We start from the raw sequence: 20,933 nt of genomic DNA on the forward strand, positions 1-20,933 counted from the left end.
TGCGGGAAAAATAGAAGGTAGCAGGAAAAGAGGAAGACCAAATATGAGATGGATTGACTCTAAAAGAAATCAGAGGCATGAGTCCACAGGAGCTGAGCGGGAATTTTGAGAATAGGACATTGTGGGCATCACTCATTCATAGAGTTGACAGGAGTCAGAGCCATTTCCTAGGCACATAAAACACACCTAAAATGATGTATATAAATGGCAGGACTGACTAGAGCTTTCTCCTGCATAAGGCACGTGGATAGTGGTTTTGTTTCTGCAAGCATATAATGAGTATATATTCTTCAGATAGCCTATTGAGAAATATCTATCAGCTAGTGGTCTAGAACTAATAGGATAGTCCTGCAAACACAGGCTGGATGAATATAGGAAATGTTAACAATGGACTTGTTTTTCCAGTATATTTAACTTGAATCATGACATATGTTTGATAAAGGTATTTGAGATATTTTTCTGACTGGATTTTTTTTTTTGGAAAAAAATTTAAGGCAAAAATTGTTTCTTCCTTTTAGTGCAAAATAATATGTTGATTGTAGAATTGTGTATAAATTCATGGTAGCTCTCCAGAGAGCCTTTAATGGTATTTCCCGTTTGTTAATATTTATTTCTATTCCTTTTTTCTTTCTCTCTTCAAAATGTGGATATTAGTTACTTGTTCATGAATTATTCAATTCTTCAAGTGTCCAATTATTTCTGTATTTTGTGGGCAGTATTGTGAAATGGTGTAATTATATCTTACACACAGGAGGAGGCAGTAATTCTCCATCTTTCCATTAAGGAGAGAAAGGACAGTAAGAGTCTGAAATCTAGTTGAATGTATATAGATTGGCTTAATGAAAAAAGATTTTCTAATTTCAGAGCATCTTTCTGTCCTTTCCATATATTTATATCTTTCTACCTAAAGGTTGCAAGCAGTCATGTCACATATTTTATTCTTTGTATACTTTTTATGAAAATAAGTGCCTGAATAAATGAAATATCCATTCCAGCAATTTTCTGCTCTATTTTGCTGTCCCTGAGAGGATTGATTACAAAGCTGTATTATCACTACCCTTATCTATTTTCCTCTCAAACCTGATATAACAGTTTTCTTATCTTTTTATATATGAGTAATTGAGAATTGGTAAGAAAATTTTCTGTTTTTGGTGTTACTAATTGAGTTTGTTAAATTGTTTGCACTGCATATATTTATTATGATTTGGGTGCTGTGTTGGAATACCTTTCATCTGCCCTTTCAGCTGGAATCTTTACCAGCTCTGGCTCCAGGCAGCTAGTTTGGGTACACAAATGGGCTTTCTTGCCTCCTCGCTTCTAGTTGGATCTGGTCTGACTGAAGGGGGAGCGGGGGGTGGTGGTGTGGACATTGTCAACAGATCAAAGAAAGGAAGGAGGGAAAGGTTAGGATACTTTCTTAACTTGGTTCCTGTGGGACATCCACAGCCTGGCTCATCCTTCCATTGAAAATCACAGCTTCATCAAGTAGCCCTTTTGTTTAAGGTTCTGCAGACCTCTCCCTCCGCCCCTTTCACTGTGGGTGGTGATTGGGCCCTGCTGTTACTAACCTTGGGGTACAGTATTCTCACTGGTGATTTCCTCACAGCCTACCAATGCTTTGTAAACAGTCTCTATTAAACTTTACCCCAAACCCAGTGTGCCATCTGTTTCCAGTGGCAATCCTGATTGATAAGTATACTTTAAAATATTTTAGATTGTCACTGTCTATTACTATTCCAATTCTAAAGTGGATTAGCACTAGAATAAGGAAAAATTATTCTGACAATTTGATGAATTTATTCTCTTAGCTGGTATGTGGCTATTTTTAATTCCTCGGTAAGATCTGTTTTTGAGTAATCTGCTTACGGAACAATTATGACACTACCCATTGTTTTAAGCATTGTGGGGAATTCAGAAATAAATGAGATATATTTTCAGTAATTGTAATATAAGGCAGTTTGTAATGAGTTTCATGTGAGAGGTACAAAGTGCTATGGAAGCTCAGAGGAGAGAGATTGTCCCATCAGGACCACTTTGATTCTATCTGCAGCAGGAATAACGGAGACCCCATTACATTGCCTGTGTTTCTTTCTGGTGAGATTTCTACTTTCCAGTCTTGCTTTCTTCATCACTCCATAATCCACTGCAAACCACTTAAGAGACCAGGCCCCAAAGTAATAAGTTACACTATTTAAAGTTCATCCTATATGCCTGTTCTGAGTGCAAAACATGTTAACTCACTCCTTCCAACATTCCTGTGAAGCGGGTACTATTATTAAACAGAGTTCCCTTGTCTAGGCTTATAACTACCACAGCCACTACATTATTCTATAATTAGGACTGATTATCCACTCCTCCACAGAGGTCATCATAACTAATTCCATCATGTGGGAAGCCCTTTCAGATTATGGCTTTTAGGTATCTGGGTCTTCAGTGATGTTTCTAGTCCTCCAGGCCCGTGCTTCTCAAGTCATATCAGGCAGCTCCCCTCATTGATTATAGATTTAAGCACCTTACATGTCTTTTTTTTTTTCCACTAGCGTAAGTCACTTCTGCCAATTCCAGTGTCCATATAAACCACATGATTATCATAATCTATAATAATAAAAGGGTAATATGCTAATTAGACTGGATGTCTTCCAGACGTCCTTCCTGACACAGCCAGAGCCGGAGGGAAGCCGGTGCCAGCAGCTGGGGGAAGGCAGGCCTACTCTTGCATGAATTTTCATGCATCGGGCCTCTAGTATTAGATAATTTGGTTTCCTGAATTCCTTGACTTCTTATTTCCAGTGAGTTTTCATCCTATTTTAGACTTGATCAGTAACTATATCACCTCTCAGATTTCAAATTCAAGCATCCTGTTCTCTCACCTCTACTACTACTCTCTTCCCAGCTCATTCCTCTCATTTTCCTAAGTCAAACAGTTTTGGGACAACTGTCAGGACCTCCAGCCCACTGAAGTGAAACTTCTTTCTTGTCCATCATTCATCATATTCTCGTGTTTCTTAATCTAACTTAGATTCCATGTCCTGTTCTAATCATTCCCTTTGAACTCATCATATTTTACTTAATTAAAGCCAACACTCTACCTACTTTGTACCTATACAGCTTGGAGGAAATAACACTATTCTGACTAGTTTCATTTTTAATACTCATGACCACAGATCCTGAATGCTTCCTGCAGTTGTAGTAGATTCACTCTATTCACCTTCAACCTTGACAAGCCCTTCCTTTTGCGTTGATGATGTTTATTATTTTGCTAAAACAAAAAACAAAGCAAAATAAACAGAAAATAGAACTTGATACTTATCAGCAAATCTACAAACCTGAAAAGCAATTCTAGGGAGCAGAAACCAACTTTTCAAGGACTAAAATGTGACTGGGTCACAGAGACTATAGATACTGTGTCCCCGGAACACTGTCTCTGTTAAAAAGGTTTAGTGTCTTAAGTAATTTGAGAAATGCCAGAAGTTGTGTACAGTATATATATGGAAAGGAAGTTCCCATCTGCTGGCTGAGATTTTTCTAAAGCATTAGTTTGGCCTATTTCACAATCACTTGGAGGGCTTGCTACTTCCAGAGGTTCTGATTTCATAGATCTCCTTGGCTCCTGAAAATTTACATTACAACAAGTTTTTAAGTGACTCAGATGCTGCCAGTCTAGGGAATTAAGGAATTCCATTTTGAAAGCCACTTCACTTAAGAACTCCATTGCCAAGAGTGGCAGATAAGGTTTAGGATTTTGAGCAACCTAGAAAATAGCCTTTGTGGGGTAATGTAGCTAGAAATAAGAGCTAAGAATGTGAAGAAGCTCTGTTAGTGATGCAGCATTAATTTGTAGTGGACCCAAGTAGTTAGTTTGAATGATTTTCCCTAGCAGTTTGGCCTGTCTGAGAGAAGGAGCAGAACTATCAGCAGTTAAAGAATTTTGCACAAATCCTACTTGTTGCTCATGTCAAATATCTATAAGTTTACCATCAAGCACTCCATTTTGCTTTGTATTCCCATGATGAGTGCCAAGACAGTAACTTTATCATCTGTCTTCAATCCATCTTTTTAAAAAAATATATTTGTTATTGTTGATAGTATTCTAGATATCTTCCATTCCCCTTCCCTTTTACCCCCCTTTTCCCTGCTTCAATCCATCTTTTTAAAATGTGTTTGTTATTTATTATTCATTAACTAGAGGCCCGGTACACGAATTCGTGCTCCAGTGGGGTCCCTCAGCCTGGCCTGCAGGATCAGCTGAAACCAGCTCTCCGACATCCCCTGAGGGGTCCTGAATTGCAAGAGGGCGCAGGCTAGGCCAAGGGATCCCACCGATGCACAGTCTGGGCTGGGGAGGGACACAGGAGGTTGGCCAGCTGGGGAGGGACCATGGGAGGGCTCCAGGACATGTCCGGTCCATCTCGCTCAATCCCAATCGGCAGGACCCCAACAGCAAGCTAACCTACTGGTTGGAGCGTCTGCCATCTGGTGGTCATTGCACGTCATAGTGAGCGGTTGAGTGGCCTTAGCATATCATTAGCATATTATGCTTTGATTGGTTGAACATGCGACCGGACACTTAGCATATTAGGCATTTATTATATAGGATTGTTCTTAGTTTAAAAATTTGTATGTGTTGCCCTAACCAGTTTGGCTCAGTGGATAGAGTGTCGGCCTGTGGGCTGAAAGGTCCCAGGTTTGATTCCAGCCAAGGGCATGTACCTTGGTTACGGGCACATCCCCAGTAGGAGGTGTGCAGGAGGCAGCTGATCGATGTTTCTCTCTCATCGATGTTTCTAACTCTCTATCCCTCTCCCTTCCTCTCTGTAAAAAATCAATAAAATACATTAAAAAAAATTTGTATGTGGTAGTTAACAGGGGTTTTGGAGTGTAAAGTCTAAATGTTTATGTTATTTAGTATCCTGAACTAATTCTGTCAGTTATGGTTAATAATTCTTTGGGCAAATGACTACCATATCTCTTGTTTTCTTGTTTGGGAATTTTTAAAATAGAAAAATTAGCCTGGCTAGTGTTGCTCAGTGGTTGAGTGTCGACCCATTAACCAAGAGGTCACTGGTTTGATTCCTGGTCAGAGCACATGCCTAGGTTTCAGGCTTGATCCCCAAAAGGGTGTGTGGAGGAGGTGCTGATCAATAATGTTTCTCTTTCATCTATGTTTCTAGCTCTCTATCCCTCTTCCTTCTTCTCTCTCTAAAAATCAATGGAAATATTTTTTTAAAAAAAATAGAAGATTTAGAAACTTCCCATTTTCCCGTTTTGAATGTAACTGTAAGGTCACAGAATCTTTTAAAATTACATTTTGGGAGAATTATTAGTCAGTTTTCTGGCTAAGGATAGTCTCTTGTGGTTCTTTTTAAGTAGCTAAATATTTATTGCAGAAGCTGGGTCACTACAGGGTTTATAGCATTTCTGGCAGTAAGTTACATTACCATTCCTGGGTGTCTGCACTTTTCTGGCTTTGCCTCTTAAATGTTTTTATAATGAGATTTCGTCTTAGCCCAGGCCTTGCAGTGACGTGTCAGCTTTTCTGCCTTAATGAGGTTATAGTAGTATCTGTACTGAGGGAGCCACAAGAAATGTTTTGAAACATGGTTGGTATATGATAGGAAAAAGGGTGAGTCTTTTTTCCTGTTCTTCCTTACCCCACTTCAGTGAGCAGGTAAGATTGAGAAAGATGCTGCATTTCCTTCTCTGATTTCTCAAATTTCTGTCAAGCTTTTGAAGCTAGATACTGTGTTCTTTTCGCAGTATTAAAATTGGTTATTCTTTAAAATAATACAATTTTGGAAACTTGTGGACTTGTTTTTTATAGCTTTATTGAGGAATAATTAATTACAAGAACTTGTACTTATTTCCAGTGTCTAATTTGAAGAGTTTTGACATATATGAAGCCATGACTACAATGATAAGATAGCATACATTTTCATCATTTCCAAGGGTTTTTTTGTGTCCCTTTGTAATGTATCCATTTGATCTGCTTTCCAGCACTATAGATAAGTTTACATTTTCTAAAAATTTAAATGAATAGAATCATACAGTATGTACTTTTGGGGGTGGATGTCTGACTTCTGTCAATCAGCATAATTATCTTGAGGTTTATTTATGTAGTTGTTTGTATCAGTAGTTCTTTTTACTACTGATGAGTCTCCTATTTGGATATTCCAAAATTTATCTATTTACCTGTTGATGTATATATGGGTTATTTTTCTTACAGTTTGGAGGTATTATCAACAAGCTGTTGTGGACATTTGTGTACAGATCTGTGTGTGGACATGTGCTTTTATTTTTCTTGGATAGAGACTTAGTAAGGGATTGCAGGGCCATATAGTAGGTGTATGTTTAACTTTTAAGAGATTGCCAGCTTTCTCAAAGTGGTTGTACCATTTTACATTCTTGAGAGTTCCTACTGTTCCACATTCTCACTAATACAAGATATGGTCAATCTTTTTATTTTTAGCCATTCTAGTAGTATCTGTGTAGTGGGATCTCAGTGTTTCTTAATTTGCATTTTCCATATGACTAATGATGTGCTGCATTTTGGTAAAGTGGTTATAAAATTTTCTGCCCATTCTTTTAAACAATTTTTTGTCTTATTATAATTGAGTTTCAAGAAAATTTTTGTATTTTCTGGATTCAGGTTTCTTCAAGTTCTTACATGTTCTGCAAATACTTTTTATGAGTTGGTAGTGTGCCTTTTCATATATTAGTTTTTTGAAGAGCAACTTAATTTTGATGAAGACTACTTTATCAAATTTTCTTCATTGTTTTCTTTATGCTCTTGTGTCCTATTTGAGTTCTTCATCATATCATTTCTTTGATTTGTCTAAAAAGGTAAATAGCTCAGATGCTCATTTTTTAGCCATTAGGAAGGGGGAAAAAAGCATAGGAGGCAACTATACAGCTAGAGTTATATCTGCCTTATATTTCTGTTGTTGTTATACTTTACTAGCAAATTGTTTATGATTCTAGTAATTTTTGTTTGTTCTTTTTGGTTGATTTTTGAACCTATCAAGGATTTGTGAAATTGCTATGGGTCTAGTTTACTCTGTTTTATGGAGTGAGGTAACTGAGGTTCATAAAGGGTACATGGCTTTGCTAAGGGCTTATAGTCTTGATCGTTTGAACACCAAAAAATCCCAGGTCCTCTCCAATCCCATTTCACTATTTGTTTCCCTATGAAGTGCTGTTCTTTATGATGCTGTTCCTAGGATTTTACTGTATACTGTAACAATAAATTTAGTTCATTTGTTGCCTCTTCATTTCTCATTGTAATAAATATTCTCATTGAAAGCAGTATTATTACAATTAAGTAGGTTAGTTTTTTGAGAGATCATAATTTTCCCTTTACATTTCATTAAGTGAAGATGTTGATTTATAACACTTTTTTTTTTTAATTCTTTCCAAAGGTCTGTAAACAGATTTGGCTAGGATTATTTGATGATAGATCTTCAGCAATTCCAGACTTCAGGGATCCACAAAAAGTGAAAGAGTTCCTACAAGAAAAATATGAAAAGAAAAGATGGTGAGTGAATAGTTTGTATTTAGAGCGAAGGTTTCCCAAATTACATTAATTATGGGTAAGATTAGTCTGACATAAGGAAGGAAAGACGGGAGGGAGAGCGGGATGAAGGAAGGAAATAGGCAGGTTAGGTAGATAGGAAATAAAGGAATAGGTAGGTAGGTAGGTAGATAGATAGATACCCATTATACTTTGGCTTTTTATTGGATTTGGTTTCCAAAAACCTTTACTTCTACTTTATCTTAACTCAGCAGCCTGTTCCTTGTAATTACCAGGCCTCCTCCCCTTTTTTTGAAAGTTAGGGATCCTTCCTTTGAATTCTTCTGTAGCCCTGTTAACTTCCTTAGATACTTTTAGTCTTATAAAGCCCCTTTTCTTAAAATCTTTATTCATTTAGCAGGTATTTATTTAGATTCTTTTATATATAAGCACTATGCTAAAGCTCTCATGTAGTCCACTCACAATCCATCCACTTAACTGCATCTTGCAGTAAGTCTTTGCTCAAAATATCCCTACTTCCCATCCAAGAAATCATTTTACTACCTGGTTAAGAAGGGAGCCTTTATACTCCCCTCACTCTATCAGATGGTAAATTTTAAAATTAAATAAAATAGGTTGGACATGTGGCTAGTAAGCCCTTTAAAGCAGAGCAGGGTGGAGCTAGAGTTTAACTACTTTGTGCTCTTAATTTTTAGCTATATGAGCACAACGTAAGTCAATTTATTAAGACTCATTAATGATGAATTCTTAGTTTCTTTAGCAATATTCAGTAGTGTATATTTCCTTACTGGTGGGGCTAAGAAGATGAATGAGAGAGTGACAAATGAAATAGATAATGAAGAGATAAATGGCTTGTTGTTTTCTGAGGAGCTGTATGTTAACCCAGAGAATGATATGGTCAAGAGCCTGTTTTGGTCCTGAGGGAACACTTGCTGTGGTTTTTAAGTGAAGTGTCTCTACCTGTATTCATTGAGCACATTAGAAAGAAGTAACTATGATTTTAGTGCTCTGCGAACTTTGTATTCTTACTGTTCTTTTGAGGAGACTGTGTTTTGCAAGGCAATATTAGCCTGGGCTATATTCAGCAGCACTAGATACCATTAGGTGTGAATGTAGGTAAAATATACCAGTAACAATTAGTTGGGGAAAATTTTAGAAGGTGGGGTGACAGTGAAAGCATGGTGTCATGAATGATTCTTTTAAAGTGATATATATAATTATGTTTTTATCACTTTAGTTAATTTCCTAGACCTTCCACCCCATAACGTATTCTTCCTATATAGCCCTGGCCTAATTTGTTTTTTTCTCAGCAGTTTTACCAATTCAGAATATTAGTTTGAATAGGACTTAGCTGGAATTGGAGATCATTTACCTTCAGTTAGCAAGAGAATTTTGTGTGAATAAGAGTCAATAGAAATAAAACCATGTATTTCCCCAAATTTATTATAATAATAATAATTGTAAACGGTAATGAAATTTACCCCTTCAAAACATAATCCAAGTAACTGTAAACCTCAAATAATTATAATTTGTGTTATTCTTTTTTTCTGCCCTGAGAAACAGGATAGTAGTAACAAGATTAACAATGAATGAGAATTTTAATTGGTGGGTGGGAAGGGGGAGTGACCATTCAGGTGGGCCAGGGGCTGTGCATTTTAAAGCCATGCTCCTGCACACCTGTGACATGTAACTAGAGAACAGTGCAGTTGGTTTTTAATAAGGCATAAGAACTCTCCAAATGCAGACTTCCTAAAAATCCCTACTTTGAGCAACTATTCTTAAAACAATGAGACTATTGTCATCTAAAGGGATTTTAAATTGTTCTTTTGATCAATTTTCAAACTTCCTATGTTATACGTTTAGCTTATTACTTTTAGTCAGATGAGTCTTTTGAACTAAGTGCTAGTATTTGGTTTTATCCTTTGATAAGATGTGGCTGTACTCAAAGTTGATATCATCAGTGGTTTGCCAAATTATAGGAAAGCGTAACTTCCCCTATTTATTGTCATATTCCATCATCTCCCATTTACTGGAAAAAGCAAAGCAGTTTTATTGTTTGTGATTAATGTGTAATTTGATAGTAGCTAACACAATGTAGCTAATACTTGTACCAGGAACTGTTCTAAGTACTTTACAAATGTTAACTCGTTTATGCTTCACAGCAACGGTATCTTCACTTTATAGATGAGAAATCCTAGGCACAAAGAGTTGAAGTGGTTTGCCTTAGTTTTCACAGTTGTTGAGTAGTGGAGCTGGGATTTGAACTGTCTCTGGAATAGATATGTGCTCTTAACCGTTTTGTTTTTCTGCTTTCTCCACCTACCTGAAAAGAGGATTGGGGAGGAAGGAGAAAATCCAGATATACAAGGAGTGAAAAAGCTCTCACATATTCCTAACCCTAGAGATCAGCATTGCCGATATTTGGGCATTATATTCTTACTGCCTTTCTTTTCTTTCTTTACTCCCTTCCTCCCATGAATCTATATTTACATGACTGGGATCAAACCTGAAAGACCATAAAGTAACCTGGACATCTATCTGTGTCAAAAGAATAGCTGTGTAGTATTACATTAAAAGATTTAAGAGTTCTGTGGTAACATACATGTACATGTATCTGTGTACACTCATTCAGTTAGTTCCTAAGGATGAGTTTCTGCAGAGGTACTTCTGGGGCACAGAGCATACCTACTTACGTATTTTAATAGCAGCAAAATTTGTAATGTTTACACTCACATCAAATGCTAATGAATTAGGTTAAAAGTGTTTTCATTTCTATGTTTCCCTTTGTGAGTTGCTTCTGCCCATTTAAAAATTGGGCTGTTGACCTTATTCTTAGAGATTTGTAATAAGCCTTTATATTTTAGACTGTTAACTGGAATGTTTCCCTTCTTTTGGTTCTGTTTCCAAATGTTACTTATGATCTTACAATACTTGAGATTTTAAAAATTAAATTATAGTATTAACTATTCATCATGATTGGTCTGCTGTCTTATAAAAAAGCAGTTAATTTTTTTATCTTAGAAAAACTAAGTAAACTCCAAGAGAGTTTTCAAAAAATTTATTTATTGACTTTTAGGAAGGAAAGTAGGAAGGGAGAGTGAGCGAGAAAGAGAAACATCAATTTTTGTTCCATTTATTTATATATTCATTTGTTGATTCTTGTATGTGCCTTGACTGGAGATTGAACTCACAACCTTGGTGCACCGGGATGATGCTCTAACTGAGCTACCAAGACAGGGCCCCAGAGGGATTTGAAATAAGATTAATATCAACATTCATGCAAAATTAGAATTTTGCTTATCATTTTTGAGTATGACATTTCCTATATTTTTCTTAATTAACTACCTGTTCAACTTTTCATGTGTTTTAGGTATGTCCCACCAGAACAAGCCAAAGTAGTGGCATCTGTTCATGCATCTATTTCAGGCTCCTCTGCCAGTAGCACAAGCAGCACACCTGAGGTCAAACCACTGAAATCTCTTTTAGGAGATTCAGCAGCAGCCCTGCACCTAAATAAGGGCACACCTAGTCAGGTGAGTAGTTGTTAAGTCTTTGTAGAATGTAGAGGCTTCTACTTGAGGACTGAATGGCATGAATTTGAGACTTTTTAAAGACAGTAGCATAACCTTGTATGCCAGTAGCATTATGTGCCAGTGGTTTATAATACATTTAAGCATTGTTGGTTAAGTGGTTGGAAGGTGTATTTATTTGCTCTTTTGCTGTTGCTAATATGAGTTTCTTTGAATTCTCCACAGCTTTGTGAAGGTTTACAGGAATATTGCTATAGCTATCTGTTATATAACATACATTATAAAACATGAATCTGTGGTAACCATCAGAGTCAGAACAATATAGCCTCTGTGATGTACTTTTATAGAAAAGGATTTCTCAAGCAGTGTAATCCCCCCTCCCCCCCCATGCCCGAGTTGTAAAGCACAGGTGTCTTTGCATTGCAGTATATATCTTATTCTAAAAAACTGAATAGACTGAAAGTTTTTGATAAGTTGGTACCTAAAGTTTGTACTTCTGCACTTCATTACAGTTGACTGAGCTGTGACAAATCTGTTACTGTGTGACATTACAGCATCTACCCTACAAGAATGATTCTGAGGCATGGTACTATTTGAATTAAATCCCACTCTTTTAATAATGCATACTAAGGCATTTGGATAAATTGCTCTATTTTTACAGAAAGTTTGAGTGAAAAATGGAGAGAGGGATTAAGCCAGTATTTTGTAACTCTTCTTATGTATAAAGGATGTATTCTTTGAAAGTCTTATCGCTGTCTTAGCAGTAAGTCCATCCTTTCTCATGAGGTGTGACCACTATTATAATTGTGTTTCTTTGCTTTTGACTCTGTAATTAAAATTGAGAGATAATTTGGGAATAGATAGTGAAAATTGGTGCTTTTTAAAAAATATCAAAGTACCAAAACCACAAATAGAAGACTGTAATTTTTAAACTGTGTTTTAAGCTTGATTAGTTGGAAATAGTGTGGTAAAAATTGAGCAGATCTGACTGGAAACGCTTTATAGCTAATATGTGGTTTATAGTCCCCTGTTGTAGGTCGCTCTCAAGGACAGCAGCAAGAAAAGAAGTTTGACCTTTTAAGTGATCTTGGCTCAGACATATTTGCTGCTCCAGCTTCTCAGTCATCAGCTACAGCCAATTTTGCTAACTTTGCACATTTCAACAGTCATGCAGGTAAGTGTTTTTTCCCCAGGAACTTTTATTAGAGATGTGTATAAAATACCAAAAACAACCTTTTTTGTTTATTTGTTTGTTTTGTTAATCCTCACCTGAGGATATTTTTCCTTTTTTTAAAAATTTTCTGTTTGCTTGTTTTGTTTTGTTTTTCTTTTAGGGTGAGTGGAAGGGAGGGAGGAGGGTAGGGGGAAAGAGACACATCTATTGGTTGCCTCCTGTATGTGCCCAACCAAGGCTGGGGATGGAATCTGCAACCAGGTATGTGCCCTTGACCAGGAATCAAATCCATAGCCCTTTGGTGCTTGGGATGATGACACTCTAACCACTTAGCCACACTGGCTAGTGCAATAACCTTTTTGTTTGTTTGTTTACATATTCTGTTGAGAATGTCTGGTCATTCATACCTGTTGGGGTGTATAAATCATGTAGCCCTAGCAGTTGCTTTTTAATCACAAAAGAGACTATACTTAATGTCAGGTATTGACATGACCTCTTTCCATAGAAAACTGGGGAAAGACTATTAAATATTTGTTAACCCTTTGATAGGGACAATTTCTGATATTCAGAAATGATCATAATATAACCTTCATGTACTCATCACTTACGGCTAATCTGGTGTTATTTCTCATTCTAGTCCATTTCTTCTCAAGTTACTTTGAAGCAAATTTAGACATACTAATTTATTCTTAAATACCTATTTTATATGTATCTGTAAAATAAGATTTCCTTTGTCAAACATAATGCTGGTAGTATTACCACTCCCTAAATAATAATAATAACAATAATAATCCTATACTAATGAAAGACAAACATACAAATTGACCATACTTTTGCTATGCCTTAAGCCACGCCCACAGCCAATCAGAGCAACTATATGCAAATTAACCCAACCAAGATGGCAGCCGGCAGCCACGGAGCTGGAGTGAGCAAGAGGCTTGCTTGCTCCAGTGATGGAGGAAGCCAGCCTGCCGCGGCCTGCTTTGAGTGACACTTACCCTCTCTAGACACTCTACCAGGAGGAAATGATATAAAAGCGGTTGCCAGGTGGCTCCTGACAACTGGCGCGAATGTCAGCTGGACACATCCGGATCCTAGGACAGCAAGGGCATCCCAGCCGAAAGCATCCTGGCCCCCCCTCTCCCCTTGGGATGGGCGCCAGACACAGGGCTCACAGCTGGCAAATGCAGCTGTGGCGGTGCAAGCCTCTCCTGATTGGGACTGACTGGGTGCGAGCCTGCGGCATGTGTAGCGGGGCCAGGATGAGCGGGAGCAGCAGGCATGAGTGGCAGGCGGTGTTGGACTGTGGGTTTTGGCCCGATCCCCGCAGGCCACCCCGAATAGCAACGCCGGGCTTCCTCTCCCTAGTGACTAGCCTCCTTGGAGTTTCTTCAGCCCAGGAACACTACTTGCTTTATAGCCAGGTGGAAACATTTTACACTGTAACCAAATGTCTGTGAAGCGTTTTCCCCTGCCTCATCTCATTTGATCCTCACAGAAGTCCTGGAATAGGTAGATAGGAGACTCAGTGGAATCCTATTTTTTTATTAGCCAGAAAACGGAGATTTAGAAAGTTTATAAACTTGACCCGACTGAAAAGAAGTAAGAAATGGTGGACCTTGAAAATGACTTCAGGTTTTCTCACTGTGCAGAATATAGTCTAACACTGCTGCAGTTAAATACTTTACCCTTGTTCTCCCTGCATGATCTACAATAATAATGTGCTTCATGTTGATATTTACTGCTGTGTTGCTGACAATTACCTGTAAGGGAAGATGGAGTGCCTCACTGGGCTGGAAAAAGTTTAGCTAACTCAGATAGCAGGTCTAATTAAGCAAGTTTGTTCTATATCTATAAAGGCTATCTCATGCGCGATACATATAAAGCTCTCACTGGCACCAATCACACGTGTGTTTCCACCTGTAATTGTCTATTGTGAATTTGGTTGACACTTACAGAGAAGGGCGAATAGTGGTACTAAAATATTTCTTCTAATTTCCTTTCAATGTGCATGAATTCGTGCACCGGGTCACTAGTAATAATAATGCATTAGTATTCAAATTTCCATTCCAGTTCAAACACACACATACACAGTTTTTTCAGATCAGGTTTCAAGGTCTGCACATTGCAATTGTGAGATATGTCTCTTAGTCTATAGGTTCTTCCTCCATCCCCCATTTTTTTTTTTTTTTGTAATTTGTTTAGGAAATTAGGTTATTTGTCCTGTTGAGTTTTAGGCAGTCTGAGTGTGTTGATTGTACCACTCTGGGGTCCTTTATCAGGTTTCTGTCTTCTGTATTTTCTGTAAATTGATAGATACATGATCTGTTACCGGTTCTTTTTATTTATATTTTTTATTATTTTTAAAAATATATATTTTTATTGATTTCAGAAAAGAAGGGAGGAGAGAGATTGAAACATCAATGATGAGAGAATCATTGATCGGCTGCCTCCTGCACACCCACTACTGTGTATTGAGCCCACAACCAGGCATGTGCCCTTGACTCAAATCGAACCTGGGACCCTTCAGTCTGCATGCCAATGCTCTATCTACTGAGCCAAACCAGCTAGGGCCCGGTTCTTTTTTAGAGCAGGGTAGTGGTGGACGGGGAAAACCTGATACTTAGGGTTTAAGAGACACATAATATTGATTGCCTAATTTGGTAATATTAGCTCTTGGTGCCCAATACTGGGATCTATTATACAAAGTTGTGATATCCTAAATTTATCATTCCGTTATCAGCTGAAGTACTTCTTTAAAAAATTTTATCTTCCACAGAAATATGCATGCAGTTAGAAACAATTTACATATGGAATTTAATAGTTATTAAATAAACATATCATAAAACCTATGAACTATAAACTGTAATTAAATTTTGTCACAGCTTATACCAGAGGTGTCAAACTCAATTAACTTGCTCTACCCAGTTAAACACAAATGAATAATACAGTACAATGTGTAAGAAACCATGGTGCCCTTTTTAAAGGGGGATGTTCTAATCTCCTGTTGCCACACGGAAATAGAGGTTCAGGATTACTAATATGTTAATTTTCTTTTAAGAAAAGCCAGCAATCATATTTAAAGTAAAATGTTCTCTTTTGAAATGTTGGAAATTGATGGAAAAAATTTAAATTTTTTCTTAGGTGAAACAAAGTGTATCCTGCCAGCTGAATATGATGAGGGCTGTTCAATTCCATCTCATCCTTTCTCATGAGTACCTGTTTCTCATTGAAAAGGAAACACAGCTCTCAGCAAGATTCAGGCTCATTTACTTGTTACCTTAAATTTTAAACTTAGTCGACCTCTTTGGACATTTTGAAATAAGATTATTTAAAACATATCTTTACTGTTTTGTCACATTCTTTTTAGTTTGGATTTCTTTGTTTGGAGATTGCTTAAGGCTCCAGATAGTAATTTTTACATCATTAAATTTATTAGAGCTTAATTACCAAAGTCAAGTTTACCAAAGTTTTATTCCACAGTACTTAGAAATTTTAAAAGTCATTATAACCAGTTGCTGAAGACTGAATAGATACAGGGTCTACAAATAAAAACAGATAGAAATTTCACAAAGAATTAATGTGTTTGGTGCTCTGGTTGGAAAACACTGGGAAAATGTAAGTGTGGATGAAGTAGACTTGACTTAACTAAATGCATTGTATTGAACTGATTTTTTTCCTAATGATGTTTGAAACATTAAATATATATTTTCCCCTTTTTAAGTTCTAAATATAAGCCTAGAATATATATTAAACAGTATATATTCATATATGTTTGAGGTTATAAAGGATAAACTACCTTCGGGACCTAATTTCTATTTCTACAAGGGACAGATATGTTTCATTTGTTCTCAAATGTATAATTAAATTATTTTAAAAACTTAGAAGTTTACCTTTTGGAATATAGCCCATTCTAAATTTGAGAATTTTCTCTACCATGTTCTCTATTCGTTTGGTTTATATTTGCATTATCTATATGTATATTATATATTTTGCCCTTATAAACTTATTTGGCCTTTTAATAGGAATTTTTTTTTTTTGCGGGTGGGGGGGGTATTTCAAAACTCTTTAAGAATTTCTGTTGTCTCATAAATTGTAGAATCATAATGCAGGATTTGTAAGTGGAGACCATCTAGTGAATCCTCTCATTTTGCTAATAAAACTGGTAGAGCCAGAACAATTGAGGGACTTGTCTAAGACTTTATAGTTACTTATGTTAGGATGGAATTCTCTGATTTTTATCTCAGACTCCCTTTGCACTAAATTGTACTTGCTTACTTACTGTTCTTAGCAATACTAAATGGTAACTTTGTTTAAACTTGTATTATATTTGTTACTTAAACTGTATAGGTATTCCAAAATATTTTTCAAGAAATTAATTTTAAAATTTGTTAACATTTTTTCCATTATATTTACTTTTGGGAATGTTAAATTTTAGCCTATAAAGAAATTGAATTTTAAGTAAAAATAATGACAAAATATTGGGACATCTTGCAAATACAGCATTTTATATTGTTAAGCAATAACCAGCCTTTTAATTTATGTATTTCTGTATACTGTTTGAGGGCTAGGACAAACGTGTTTTAAAAAGGTTCTCAAGAACAAAGTGTGACCAGTGACGTGGGATAGCATCCCACATTTCAGCAGTGCTAGGTGCGAGTACCCAAGAAGGGAAGTGGCACAGGTACCTAGTGAAAGGGGTCTATTTTAGGTACATTTCCTCCCCTACTGTCATACCCTTTCAGATACATACAGAACAGTAATTACATAAACTGCTTTAAGTTTTCCTGATTTTCTTCCTACAATATGTTGAGCTCTGTTAATGGAAAATTTTGTTGTTTAGTAACTTTTATTATTTTGTTTACAAGTATAATACATATTCATTACAACAGTTTGGTAAATTCAGGCAAACAAAAAAGGAAATAGGTAACTATTTGAAATCTATTTCGAGTTAATCAAAATACAGATTTTTAAGTATATAATACCATATTTTAAAAAGTAGATGAAAATGTATCTGGAATTTATTAACCGTATGTACTTTGTCATAAACATTTTTGTATAAAATTGAATATTATTTTACATGATTTTTTAAATGGCTGCATTATATCCATCATATGATGTTCCATAATATATTGCAGTGTTTCCCTCATTGCTGGCTATTTGAGTTTCTAATTTTTTCATCATAAAAAACATATTTAGCTATTACAAACAGCTGCACAAATTTACAGGATTATTGCTTTACAAAAACTTCCTAGAAGTAGAAATGCCTGCAAAGGATTTATGTAGATGTCTATTTTTTGGACATTCTTTTCATTCTTGTCACTTAGCATTCCTTTTTCCTCATATCAACCACTTCTTATTCTCATCAGATCCTTTATAAAAATCTTACCCAGCATCTGTTTTGTTCTCTAAAAAAATCTCTTGAATTGAGTTTTTTTAGAGGACATAATTGCATAATTTAGAGAAGCCTAGAATTTTGCTGTTAGGTTGATGACCAGTGGGAAATACCAGTGGGTCTTTTTCACTGAGTATGAGTGCATTTATGTTATAATTTTTACTATTTTTCATAGTTTCTTACATTTTAATGTGTTTGAAAGTGGCAAGCTTCTAATAGAATGTGAATATTTCTATTTGTTTGACAATCATGTCTTGTTATACATTGAAGCTTATTTTTAAATGCCATGGTATGCAAAGTTGTGAACTTAAAAAAAAGAATCAAAAAGAAGATATTAATTTTTATGTCAGTTTTAGATTTCATCTATTTTAAATATGAATTTTCCAGAATGTATCCTATATCCTAAATTTCTATCTGCTTTATTGTAATTCATGTATTTAGTGCTCTTAATTCAGAGTTTTCTTTAATAGGGTTACATTTATGATACTATTCCTGAGGTCACTCAGTGTGTATTGCATACAAATTTATCATTGTACAAAGTGTTTTTGGAAATCTGGATAACCTTTTATAAATTGTTTGAAATTAGGCTAAGTAAACACTGATAGGATTTAAAATCTGATCTCTAAATGTCTTTGAAGTGAGCTCTAAGATGTAGAAACCTTTCATAAAATTCTCAAATTCTTTTGTCATATATTTTTTTATAGTTTTCATATTCATTAACATGTATTGTTCCTTACCATTTACAGCCCAGAATTCTGCAAATGCAGATTTTGCAAACTTTGATGCATTTGGACAGTCTAGTGGTTCGAGTAATTTTGGAGGTTTCCCCACAGCAAGTCATTCTCCTTTTCAGCCCCAAACTACAGGTAGAGCTTCTCCAGCATTATGCCTAAATGTTTACTTAAAAAAATAGGGTAAAACTCTCTAGATGTAGTTTTGAAAATTACTCTAAACTTAAATTCTATAATTATCTGAATTTACAATACTTCTATCTAGCAAAGCTCTGGGGAAACCTGAAATCTTTATTTTGTTGTGTGTTCATTTGTTTTTCTAAACTCTTTGGTATGTTGTCTAATTCACAGAATTCTCCTTTTCCTGCACATGAATCTTAAACTTCTTATGTAAGGAAGGATTAAAGTACTGAAGTTTTTTAGGTTCAAACAACACATTGTGATTTAGGCTCTAAGTAAAGGAAGCTAATTTATTGCTTCCATAGAACTAAAAGTGGAAGTAATTTTTAGGCAACAATCTTGAAAAATAAATGTTATTAGTCAAGAGTAGGTTATTTAAGGATTGCTTTAATCAAACTGGGAAATCATTTTCTGTGCAAGAATTGGTCTTTAAACATTGAATACTCTTCCATAAACTATATTGTTTTCCAAAACTCATTGAACCCATGTTTAGATCTTTGGCTGATTACTTTGCTTTCAACTTGAATTCTGTGTATTGTCTTAAAGCTTTTTCTTTCAATTTTCTTTTTTTTTCCCCCCTTTAACTTTCATTAACATAATTTCTGGCTATCCAGCATTTAGAATGCTTTCATCTAGCTGCAGTTTTGGTGAATTTACTTCTGCTTTTCCTCTCCAGGCTACCAACAGTAAGTTCTCTAATCAAGTAGGCATCTTTTACTAATTTGTTTTATGCTGTATTTCATGGATTTTTCACTTATAGAATGTTAATCATCTTTTAATAATCTTCATAAATTCTCACTTTTACTTTCCCTTCACTATTCCTCAACTCAACAGAACACAGTAGTATACAATAAGAGAGTTAGTTGATTTAATAATTCCAATTTTAAGTTGAAATAAAATTCTTCATATAAACTTTGAAAGCTTTAGTATTTACTTTGTTCACCAACTACTTATAGAAGATCACAATCATTTAAATATGCACATTACTGAATTTTAATTGGAAACAACCAGAGTTTCAATGCCTGAGAAATTTTATCTGTACATAATGTTTTAGAATGTTTAAAAATCAGATTGATGGAAAGTGTGGTTTTTTTTTGATAGGGGTGTATCCGTTCTGTTTTTAAAATATCTATGTGTGCTTCGTATCACTTTAATATAAAACTACACATAAATTATTTTGATTGCTGAAACTAATGTGTAGGCATAAAGAACTGGTATCAAAAGTTAGGACAAAAGCATAGAATGAAATATATTAGCTTTAGTCTTTGGTAGTACTTTAAAGAAGTCTCTAGATTACAGAATAGACTTTAAAATTTTAGTAGGATATATACCTGTAAGTGAATTATGCTCTATAAAGTAAAAAAATTGCTATAATATTTAAACTATTTTGATATTGTATACTATAATTTTTATTCTTTGAAATATATAAAATAGTTCATGATTTTTTGAGTATACCATGGTGTATGAGTATTAAATTACTATGTGGAATTAAATAATAGCTCTTCAAATAAAATAAGTCTGGAGCTCAAAGATCACCTGTTAAGAAACTCTGGATCAAAATAGTACATCTTAAGAATTTTAAATTTCTATTCCTGGGATTTGTTTCAACCAAGTTATTTTTTAGAAGCTACAAAAACTTGTATTGTCAGATACTTTGCATCTTATTAGCAGGAGGACTAGTAAAAGGTGATAGTATATAGTTGAATGTTGTATATTGTAATGAATCTCAAACCAGGTGAATTATGTCTTTTACTCCAGGGTAGATAATTACACATAGAAATGTGTAACTTCATGTTGCCAGGGCCTTTGGAAAACTAGATTTGCAAATTATAAAAAGTCATATGTAGATGGTTAAAGTTGAATGCGTAGGAATGCAGATTCCTTATAGAATACTTAATTTAAGAAGAAATTGTCATATTACCTACCACAGGATATTGAGAAAAATCTAGATATTTCAAGTGTGCTGTTTATTCTATTACAGGGGGAAGTGCTGGATCAGTAAATGCTAATTTTGCTCATTTTGATAACTTCCCCAAATCCTCCAGTGCTGATTTTGGAACCTTCAGTACTTCCCAGAGTCATCAAACAGCAACAACTGTTAGTAAAGTTGCAACAAATAAAGCTGGTCTTCAGGCTGCAGACAAATATGCAGCACTTGCTAATTTAGACAATATCTTCAGTGCTGGACAAGGTAATCAAACTTTAAATAAAAATTTCTATATTAAACAGTCCTTTACATTCGGTTGTATTTATTAAAATCTAAGGATGCTATGCTTTTCTTAGTGGGTGGTTAGAAATTTCGTTTACACTAAATTTCATGACTTTTAGGATCTGAAATATCAACTACAAAACTGAAGTCATAGAAACTAATTTGTTTACTTCTGGTTTTAAAAGA

General features: G+C 35.3%; 1 protein-coding gene across 2 annotated transcripts in view; it reads left to right on the forward strand.

Annotated features, from left to right (window-relative positions):
• Positions 1–20,933, forward strand: part of AGFG1 (ArfGAP with FG repeats 1) — a 66,027-nt gene that overhangs the window by 32,229 nt on the left and 12,865 nt on the right. The window contains exons 1-6 of one of the 2 annotated variants that reach the window (XM_014463403.2): positions 10,927–11,061; positions 11,571–11,644; positions 12,082–12,232; positions 18,374–18,493; positions 19,153–19,224; positions 20,520–20,729. In XM_014463403.2, coding sequence (XP_014318889.1) covers positions 11,642–11,644; positions 12,082–12,232; positions 18,374–18,493; positions 19,153–19,224; positions 20,520–20,729 — 556 coding nt within the window. In that variant the 5' untranslated portion in view covers positions 10,927–11,061; positions 11,571–11,641. Of the gene's footprint in view, positions 1–7,415; positions 7,532–10,898; positions 11,062–11,570; positions 11,645–12,081; positions 12,233–18,373; positions 18,494–19,152; positions 19,225–20,519; positions 20,730–20,933 lie in introns of those variants that run through there. The other variant, XM_014463393.2, reaches the window with a different exon arrangement.

The sequence above is a fragment of the Myotis lucifugus genome, unplaced genomic scaffold (assembly GCF_000147115.1).
Source record: "Myotis lucifugus unplaced genomic scaffold, Myoluc2.0 scaffold_3, whole genome shotgun sequence".
Taxonomy (NCBI): Eukaryota; Metazoa; Chordata; class Mammalia; order Chiroptera; family Vespertilionidae; genus Myotis; species Myotis lucifugus.